The sequence below is a fragment of the Mastomys coucha genome, chromosome X (assembly GCF_008632895.1).
Source record: "Mastomys coucha isolate ucsf_1 chromosome X, UCSF_Mcou_1, whole genome shotgun sequence".
Classification (NCBI taxonomy): domain Eukaryota; kingdom Metazoa; phylum Chordata; class Mammalia; order Rodentia; family Muridae; genus Mastomys; species Mastomys coucha.
This window is the reverse complement of record NC_045030.1, coordinates 111,101,199-111,112,490: the sequence shown is the minus strand read 5'-3', so window position 1 is coordinate 111,112,490 and position 11,292 is coordinate 111,101,199. Positions and strand designations below refer to the sequence as shown.

General features: G+C 33.5%; 1 protein-coding gene across 1 annotated transcript in view; it reads right to left on the bottom strand.

The window, feature by feature from the left end:
* Window positions 1-2,044: 2,044 nt before the first annotated feature.
* LOC116088239 overlaps window positions 2,045-11,292 on the bottom strand; it is a 204,696-nt gene continuing 195,448 nt past the window's right edge. Inside the window, exons 14-15 of the mRNA XM_031367023.1 lie at window positions 7,480-9,938; window positions 2,045-2,622 (exon numbers count right to left, since the gene is read on the bottom strand). Of these exons, the coding sequence (XP_031222883.1) occupies window positions 2,581-2,622; window positions 7,480-9,938 (2,501 nt within the window). The 3' untranslated portion in view covers window positions 2,045-2,580. The remainder of the gene's footprint in view (window positions 2,623-7,479; window positions 9,939-11,292) is intronic.

Genomic DNA, 11,292 nt, shown 5'->3' with positions numbered 1-11,292 from the left:
CTCTGGGGCATTCTGTGAGTTTGAAAGGGAAATGGTATATTATTCTACAGGTAAAGGTTTTCCTGTTTTCTGTCTCAGGTAATAAAGAACAATTATTCTTTTCACACACACACACACACACACACACACACACACACACAAAGAATAAAGAAAGGACTACAAGGGAGTTCTGGGGAGGACTTTAGAGCTTTAAGCCATAATTTTCTTACACATTGACCACTTTGTTGGTTTATTTTAGAGAATAAATATTATCTTCAAGGAGATCAAGTTGAGTAACTCAGAAAACGTTTGTAAAACTTACTGGACTTTTATACACACACATGCATGCATTCAGGGTGTGGTTTGTTATTAAAAATTAGAGGAAAAATAAATTCCTTTTTATTTTCTGTTTAGTCATGCAACAATATCATTTATAATAGAAAACTGAGTTCCCTTCAGTATTCCCTTCTTTCCTCCTGTAGCCAATTATTCATCAGTTTTAATTTGTTCCTTTTTATATTCCTTTTGTTTTATTAATTAATTTGTTTACTTTACACAACAATTGCAGCTTTGCCTCCCTCTCACCTCACCTCCCTGTCATCTTCCCATCCTCCCTTTCTCTTCAGAAAAGGCTCAGAAAAAGGAAGGCATCCCATGTATATCAACCTGCCTTGTTTCTTCAAGTTGTAGTAGGACTAGGAGCATCTCCTCATATTGTGGCTAGGCAAGGCAGTCCAGTTAGAGGAAAGGGATCCAAAGGTGGGCAAGAGAGTCAGATAAACCTCCTGCTCCTGGTATTAGGAGTTCAAGTTGTTCTTATTTTTTTTTAAAAAAGTTTATTTATATAATTTTTGCACTCCATATTTTATTACCCCCTAATCCACCCTCTGGCTATTCTACATCCCATACCTCCTACCCACCCCTGTCTCCACATAGATGTCCCCAACCCCCACTCCATCTGACATCCAAACCCCCTGGGGCCCGCAGACTCTTGAGGGTTAGGTGAATCATCCCTGAATGAACACAGACCCTGCAGTCCTCTACTGTATGTGTATTGAGGGCCTCATATCAGCTGGTGTATGCTGTCTGTTTGGTGATTCAGTGTTTGAGAGATCTCGCCGGTCCACTGCTGGTCCTCCTACAGGATCACCCTTCACTTCAGCTTCTATATCTCAAGCATACTTTTTCTTCTCCATTTTTACTGCTTACTGCCTTATTTCAAGACCATCTGAGTTAGAATATAGAATAATGCAGGGAGATATATAATAGCTTTCTAGTACCTTTCACTCTCAGGTGTCTCTCAAATCCATCCTCCACACCAATAAAATGTGTTATTTGTAGCCCAATCAGAACACGCTGTTACCTCCTTGCTTCAAGTTCTTAACAGTTATCTGTCTTTTGAGAGAGGTTTTACTTTTCTATTGTGGTAAACAAGGTTCTTGCATGTTTTCAATGTGTGTTATTATCACTTCCTTATCTACACCATGTAATCTATGCATAGTCAACTAACTATTGGTGATTCCTCAAATGTATTAACATCTAGATTGGATAACCTGATTGAGTAAAGTCATTCAATATTATTTATATGAGGCTTATGAAGAACTAAGTTTTATGTTGAGGAAAGTTTTATGAAAAAGAACATGGTGTGTATATATACACAAATACACATACTCAGACACACATACACACATACACATATAAATACATACAATGCAGAAAACAGAAAAATTTGGGACACTTAGCTAGCTGGAGAAGACACTTAAATTTAAGTAAGGAATAGAGCACAAGTTTCCTAACTATCTTATATAAAGGTTTGTCAAACTAGCATGGCTTGATTGCCTATGTATGTAGTGCACCTAGAAATCCAAAATCAAGATGAAGCATTTATTTAAGTACACCTAGAAAACTAGCTCTGCATTCTAAGTACAAAAGAAATAAAATTTCACCATTTCAATTGATATTTTTCAGCTCTATTGTTAAGTTCTACACAATATGTTTTTACTTTCAGGAAGATACATAGTTTCACTTGAATGAGATAAAGTTAAATAAACACTGCACAATACTGATGAATCTTAACTATTTTAATTTTGAGCTCCACACTCACAAAACAGTAAGAACAACAATTAAGATTAACAATAAACTTACAGATTTAGTGTGGGTTCTTTTAAATTTAGAATTGTTACAATACTAAAAAAAAATTATCTGTCTTATTTTTTAAAGTTAAAGGCTTCTTCTTCAGAATACAGAGACTACAAGGAAGAATTTGTTTGAGAAGCTTACCTATACTATGAATACAAAGTAGTAAAATTTATTTTTGGATCGTGTCTAGAAAAGGACTACAGTGTGCCCTTTTCCTAATTCCATAGTCTGCCACATGTACATCATATGGAAGGGGCAATTGTAACATGGTGCTTTGAAGTATTTGTGGCCACAATAGACAATAAAAGCATGGACATAGAATGGGGTGAATATCTAAGAACAAACATAAAATAAACATTATTCAGGGACCATTGTAATTCTTTTGAAGTTATTTGCTCATATCCTCAGAAACTTCTTGGTTGTGCTTTTGTCTTTTCCATCTCAAGGTATTCTTTTCATTTATCAAACGTCAACATTTTGTCTGCTACCTGTTTGGAGTCTGAGCTGCAACAATAGGATAAAAAGAAACTAAGAAGTTATAAATGATAATAAAATAAAATATATTTCCTTACAATACTTTAATGTATTTAATAGAAACTTTTAGATATCACAACCCTTGAAAGGCTCAAAGCCTTACCCAAGAAACTGCTACGGTTACCTCATAACAGGGATAATACTATTTCTTAAAATACTAAGATGGGCCACAGAGATGTTTATAGCATAACTACGTATATATTATAGTAGATTAATTTTATGCTTACCATATTTGATTGTTAAAATATCATGCTACATCTAATATATAAATTAACTCTAAATGCTTAAGGCTCTTTCATTTTATATCTTTCTAATCATTGTTTAACTATATTATGTTTCCAATTCCTCATCTGGAAAATGGGGATAACAGTAATATAAATATTCACAATTTTAAGTAGCTAGAAGTGCTTGAATAATGCCAAATTTTATATATCTTTTCATTTCATCATTAATTTCTCAACCATGTTATATAATGTCATATTTTTATAATTTGTACTGGGGAATATTTTGAAGGAGGTATATATTGAATTTTTCTGAAGCGCTGCATAAAACTCTCACAATTAACAATTCGTCATTTTTTTTCCAGTTGAGAACCTTATATAATTATCTAGAAATTATCATTTCAGAGAGTATAACTCAGTATTTCTTTCTATGGTTATATATTTTATTTAGCTTTTAAGTTTCTAATGCTAGTATACAATTTATTAGATGAAAAATGTAGCTCTGGTGATATAATAAAGATAAAGGCGGATGAAAAAACCTGAATAATCTGGAAAACTATGATTCTAAATTTCCTACAGGAAGTTCACAAACATTGATTTGTCTATTCACTGGAGCAGCAACAGAGGTATTCCTTACTTGGAACTTGAAAGATCTGGTTCACTTTGGATTCCTCACCTATGTCTGTGTAGGTTTGTATTTCACTAAGAAACTAAACATCACGAAAATATAGAGTGAAGTTCAAAACAAAATTTAACTATTTTTCCTTTCTGAGACAGTTTTGTTCTGTAACCTTAGCCAGACTATCTGGAATTTGTTATACAGACAAGGCTATGATGAACTTACAGACATCTGCTTGCCTCTGTTTCTAGAATATTAGAATTAAAGGGAACATCTTTATCTTGTATAAGATTAATAATGTTTTTTCTCCCAAATTATCTATAGAACAATTAAAAGTTTTACATTTTTGAAGGTGCTCCTTTTAAATCATGTTTTCTCTCAGAATTCTTGTATTTATCTTTTAAGTATGTATATATATGTATACATATATATGTAAATACATTAAATAGTTATATATACATATGTATACATATATAAGACATATATACAGGATATGTAGTATATATAAATATATACTATATACATTATACATATCTTGGAAACATATTATTATAACATATTATGTGTTATATATTACATATATCTTTAGTTACATTCAATCGAGACCTCTAACTAATGCTTTCAAGTCTCCATCTTAGCTATACGAGTAGTAAAAGGGTAGATCACTTGCTAATACAACAGTGGCCCTGGTTCAATAACAGCACTATAAAAATTATGGAATATTAAAATCCCTATCTTATAAGACACCATCAAAGCACTTTAGTAATAGGAAAATATATTAAATTGATATGTAAAACAGTTATTTTATAGGAATTGATGGTGCTCTTAGTAAATAAGTTGAACAATTAACAGACCTTGAGCAAGTTGCTTTTATCTCTGAAAAGAATATCTGTGGTGGAATCTCAGACTGATAATTTCTAAGAAATGTATCTTCCATTGTAAGAAAATATAGCATACTTATAAAAGGCCAGGGGCAGAGAAACTAATTATTTCTACATAAATAAAATAAGGAGTCTTTTAATTTTAAAAGGACACTGCATTATCTGGACTATGTGTAAATTTAACATTTATATTAAGATCTATTAATCACATTAATTAAACTTATAAATATCCCTCGATGGTTTTAAGATTAGGAAAGATTTGCTATACTAGGGATAGCACTTACAATACAAGTCTTGCAAATTTTGTCCACATCAGACTATCTTCCTTTTTACATTATATATACATATATATGACTATCTTCATACACACACACACACACACACATATATATATATATATATATATACACACACACACATATATATTCATTCTTTAAAAAAGCAGGCTTATCTGTTGCATCTCTCAATTAATCAAAGAACTTACAAATTTAAGAATATATTTACTGATTAATTTTGAAGCATCTTTTAAAAGTATTAAGTGAACTTTAGTACAAAAAGAGCACATCTGCTGTATTCAGACATTTATTAATTGAAATGCCTATTCTGTATTTTTGTTTCTCATTTTAATAGACTATATGAGAGTATTGAATTATTCCATGTTATCATTTTGTACTTCAAACATTCTGCTGTAAATACAAAATGGCTTGCTTTGAATGGTTCTAATAAGTTCTTACAAGTCATTCAAATCTCATCAGATATGAAATTACATTACTTCTGCTTTTATTATCTAAGTTTTAGATAACTTATTAAGTGATATTAGTCATTTAGTAATATAGCTATAGTTCTATTTCAGACAAAATTAACCGTTACCATAAAAGAGACGACTTTGGGTACTGGCATCTCATTCAGTATTTTTAAAACTTGTAGCACAAAATGATAACCAACACATATACTTCAAACTAACTTAAATACATTGGTAGCATTTCCAGCCACTCTGGAAACTCAGATGCTATTAAATTTGTTTTTATTTACCTGCTATTTCAAAGTCTACTTGTTTCTTATGAAGATTAGTATCCTATGAGTTCTTTAGAGGCCAGCAGCTATATTTTTAACTTAGTCTCCATTTTTTAAGATTACAGCATTGTTCAAATATTAAATGTCTATTAAATAATTGAATAAAAAAGATGCAAGTAGCTTAACTATGTATGCTGGAGCTGGATTGGTTGTTTTGATTCACTTATGATTGGTAGAAAAATGTGAGTTCTTTAAAGTGAAATTCTCTCATTTTGTTAATTGTATGAATAAAAAACACCCTAAATAATTGTTTTCAAGGGGCAAATATGTATGTGGATGTATAATTCAGGTAAATATGAGACAACAAATGTCTAAAAGAAGAAAATCACTCTTATGGAAAATACTTTGTTTTGGAAAGTACATAAAATGCATTGTTTTCTAAAGCTATTCACAATTTATTGTGAAATCTGTTCATCTCCAATGAAACTACTACAATTGGTTGTATGTATTACAATTGTTTAGTCCTGGTATAAATATTAGAAAAATATTACCAAGTATAATATTTATTTGGATATATAGTTCATTAAAAGGCCATTTTTAACTTAATTTAATTTTATTTTATTTGAGGAAAAAAATGCCTTGCACTTGAAATATTTATTTTCTATATTAATGTGGTCTATTTTGTAGGCATATTTGGTCTTGTCTCCCTTAGTTAGGAAACAGTTCTTAAATGCCATGATTTTAACCATAAAACACAATATGATAACTATATTCCTCAAAACTTCTAAACTTTAATCAAAACATGTTTTCATTTGGCCATAAATACCAAAAGAATAAAACAGATTTAATTTTCTTCATACTAATGAAAACAAAAGATTTATTTGAGAGAAATAACTGGAAAGAAAAAGAAAACCAAAGAACTCTTTTAATTTTAAGGATTTTATCTCAGCAATACTTTTTTATTACTTATAACTAGTCAATATTTCCTTTAATTTTATATAAGAAAAACAGAGACCATACTTGCTATTTCTAGGAAGATGGTGTCTCTTGGAAAAAATACATAAAACTGTTCTCTATTATAGTAAAAACATGAAGGAGATAAGTTTGTACTTCTATTTTGGCTATTTGACTCTGTGCTACACTAAACATATCATATTTATTTATTTAATGAAAACAAATTAGAGGAAGTTAAATGATCATTCAGATACTAAAATTTAAGTTCATTTATTTACCTTGTCTAATGTATAAAAGGGCTAAAATTCAATGTATATAAATTTAATTATGCCAGATGACAACATTTTGGTAGTTTTGTAAAAATTAAGAGTACTTTACAATTGTCAAAAATAGGTTCCCAAATGCACAGCGATTTTAATGTATGTATATAATTAAGACTACTAGGGGAAATATTTGAAAAAAATATAGATTTACTTATTATAAAGAAAAATAAGTTAAACAGGTTTTAAATTAAAAGTTGAAAAGCTACTGGTAGGGAACTTTGCTTTCTGATATGTCATCAAAATAACTCAAGTGTTATTTATTTCAAAATAATTCAGAGTTTAGAATGTCATAGCTACTTTAGATAGCCATTTTTAAATCATGAGTGTTTTCAAAGTTGATTTTGGTTACAGGGTTTCATTCACAATACTTAAGATGAATTTAGATCATTCTTCTCTTTTGTCCTCCTTCCTTCTGTCCCTTTCCCCCATCCTTCCCTTCATATTTCCTCTATCACTGAAGAGGAACAAAAAGGAAGGTACATGTGTAAAAGTTTTACTAGCTTTCCTGTGACTAGGTTTATATTTATGAACTATTCAAACATTGTTATGAAAGCAGAGAAGTAGAAATGTCTCCTACAGCCTAGACAATGCTAGTTTTTCTATTAACCAAATGTATAGAAGACAGATATTTCCTATTGAAACTTACACTCCTGACACTCAGGTGTCAAATAAGTAATACTGGATAACTTGTCTTCTCTATTCCATAGTTTATGTATCCAACTAAATAAAAAAATTTCAAACTATGTTCAATACTCTAGCAGAAAAATGGTAAGAAATGGAGAATGAACTTGAAATGTATATTTAAGTCAACTTACCTTAAATAATTGATTCACAGCACCTGATGGTATAGTAAACTTCACAATATCTGCAAGTTCAGCTTCCACTAGAACATCGAAACTAGGGAGTGGAATAATTTGATTGGAAAAGACCTTGAAAGGGGAAGAAGGATCCTTGATGCCAATTGTATTCTGGATCCTAGAAAAATCTTTTAAAAAGCCAGATTCTTTGGCATCAAGGGCATCCATGGACCCAGCGGCATACGTAGAATTATCAGAGTCCATGTATCCAGCAGTGTCTTGGAATGGAGCATCAATACTTTGGTTGTCAAAAATTTTATAAGCTCTACCAAGCTCAAGGGGTTCATAAAATTCTGAGGTTTTCAAAAAATCAGGATAGTTTGTGCCAGCAATAAAACTTGGGATATTTCCATAAATGATTTTGAGAACAGATAATATGAAATTTATTTCTAATTCAGTGACAGATTGGTTGTTAATATTGCTGATACTAGTAGAATTATTAGCATTCTGGATATTTTTAGCATTATAATTTGGGCTGGTGATAACACTGAAACTCCTGAAATGACTAAATCTAGGGAAATGCTTAGTGTCTAGGGCAGAGTTGTTTTCAGCAGTAAACTGAGAGCTAATAGCACTAGTAGAGGTGATAACATTATGAGTATCAATGGCACTGATAGTGTGAAGTGCAAAGCTGGGTCTAGCTGCATATTTCTTTTTGTCAAAATAGTTTGAGTTGACTACAAAACTTGACCTTACTTCATATGTAAACCCTGTGACATCATTTATGTCTGAATAATAGTTTAGGGCAGCTGCCTGTTTGAAAATAGCAGTGCTCATGGGTTTTGTGCCATAGTTAGGGTTAGCGCTATTGTTAGTAGCATTACTGGGATTGATGTCAGAGTTAAGGTCTTTTGGGAGCCCATAGCTGTTTTGTGGGCTTGGGTCACTCTCATTTTTAATGACATTATTTTGATGACTGTTGGAAAGCAATCTAATATTTTCAGCATAAGCAATATTTCCTTTTATGATATTTCTAGGGCCAGTTTTCTCATTGTTGGAACCAGAAATATAGTCCAGTACAGTTCTTGTTTTGTTTCCAGAGGCTTGGTTTGTGCTGCCCTTGAAGTCAATATTATTGTGATGATTGAAATATTCTGCCAGATCTGAAGCATTATCTAAATTTTTGGTACATGTCTCATCAGTGCTATATTTCAAGTTAACATCACTGTTGGTAGCATTATCAGTGGTAGGGTCAGATTCACTCTTGTGCTCAGTTACATTTTTAGAGTCATCATCATTGTTGGAACCAGGTCCACCCATAGGTCCAGAAGAAGCACTAGGCTGAGATGCATTGTTGCTATCAGTATCATTTTCTGAGTTGCCATCTTTGGGATCACGGTCATCAGGGTCAGATTTGTCTTTAGGGTCTTTCTTATCTTTGGGATCGTCTTCATCTTCAGTGTCTGTTTCATCTTCACCATCTGTTTCATCTTCACCATCTGTTTCATCTTCAGTATTTGTTTCATCTTCATAGTCTGTCTCATCTTTGTAAAGAAATTTATCTTCAACATTAGCCTCAGCTTTGATATTTCTAGCACTGGTAAATACAGTATCACTGTCATCAGGAGTACCCTTATTTTGAGGCTGGGCAGTAAGGTTGAATTTGCTTTTACTCTGAGACAATTTTACAGGTGTTGGTATTATGTGGCCATGGGGACTATGTTGGCCCACGATTTTCTTAGTGTTCTTAGAAGTGGTGTGTGTAACAGAAGAGCCCTTAAGGTTTTGGAGGGCTGCACAACTTTCACAATGTAAATATGAGGTAGAATCTATAGAATATTTAGAATCTTCCTTGTGCAGAGAGCAGCGGCTGACCACAGAATGCTGAGTATCCAGGGATTGAGATAAAGGGCGATTTCGAGAAGTCTTGCAGTGTCTGATAGTTTTAGAGCCCAGAGAATATTTAGAATACGAAGAAATCTGGCCATGTAATGGGGAGTCCGAGTCAGAATCATCAGAATTTGTGAGGCATTTATGAAAAGATGAGTTATGGATTTTCATAAAACATCTGGTACATTTTTGAGTTCCCAACTCTGGAGAATATGTAATACTTCTTCGAGTCTTCTTTCTTGTGACAGACTTAGGACTTTTAGAAGTTGGGCTGCCAACAAATGATGATACATTAGAGGTGCAAGTCTCAAAACTTAGGGGAATGGGACTGATTGGATACTTCAAACTTTCACAACTATGGGAAGATCTATATTCCTTGCAATGGCGCTTATAGACAGACATTTTCCGGCTAGCTTTTCTGTGATGCTTTTCATCTGTGAATGGGTGAGATTCTGGAGAAAAGCTATAGTCATGCTTTTCCTTTAACTTTTCTTGTGAGAGTTGCTTGCCACTGAGACTTGAAGATGCCTCTTTGAATCTCACATTTTCATCTCTACTCTTGTATCTTGTTAGCTGAATTCTAGAAACTAAGAGAGAAAAATATAGTATGAGCAAAAGTAGGCAAAGTATAATGAGTCTAAACATTAATGTTCACATTACAATAGAAATCTGTGCAAATAAAGTATAATTTCCTTCAAAGTACTATGGTGACTTTTATCTGATTTTTCAAGGAGAAGAAAGGACCCTGCTTAATTAAATGTCATTTTCACTTTTCAAGATATAAATGAAACATGGGCATTTACTTCAGATAGTCATTCTGTTAGGTTGATAGAGCTTACTCTCTACAAAAAAAATCATTATATAAGAATTCACAGAACATAAAACTATGACTTTACAAATGCATGATACAACTCACAGACCATATGAAGCTTAACAAGAAGGAAGGCAAACGTGTAGATGCTTCAATTCCACTTGGAACAAGGAACAAAATAATCACAGGAGGCAGAGGGAGGAAGGGACTTTGGTGGGAGAGGGGAGGGGAGAAAAGGAGAAAAAGGAGAGGCAGGATCAATATGGGAAGACACAAGAGAAGTCCAGAGGGCCAGGAGAATTGGGGGTCAGGGAACTGGGAAGCACTAGAAAGTTCCAAACAGCAGGGATAGGAGAGGCTCCCAGGACCCAATGGAGATGACCAAAATACCCAACACCAGGGAGAGAAATCCTGAAGAAATCACCTCCAGTAGATAGACATGGCCCCTAGTTGAGTGTTGAGACCACCCATCTCAAAATTTTATCCCGGAATTGTTCCTGTCTAAAGGAAACGCAGGGACAAAAATGAAGCAGAGACTGAAGGATAAGCCATACAGAGACAGTCCCACCTTGGGATCCTCTTATCCACAGACACCAAACCCAGTCACTATTGCAGATGCCAAGACATGCTTGCAGCCTGGTATGGCTGTCCTGAGAAGCTCCAACAGTATCTAAGACAGATGCAGATCCTCACAGCCAACCATTAGACTAAGCCCAATGGAAAAGTTAGGGGAAGGACTGAAAGGGATGGCAACTCCATAGGAAAAACAACAGTATCAACTAACCAGATCCCTAAAAGCTCCAAGGGACTAAACCACCAATCAAAGAGTATACATGGGCCAGTCCATGGCTCCTGCTACTTATATAGCAGAGGACTCCCTTATCTGGCATCAATGGGAGGGGAAGCACTTGGTCCTGTGGATGTTTGTTGCCCCAGAGAAGGAGATTCTAGAGGGGTAGGGTAGTAGTAGGTGGGTGGTAGGGGAGTGCCCTTTTAGAGGCAAAGGGGAAGGGGATGGCACTTGGATTTGTTAAGGGGAGACCCAACAAGGGGACAATATTTGAAATCACAAAAGAACAAATACGGTATGCACTCTCTGATAAATGGTTATTAGTGCAGAAGTCTGGAAT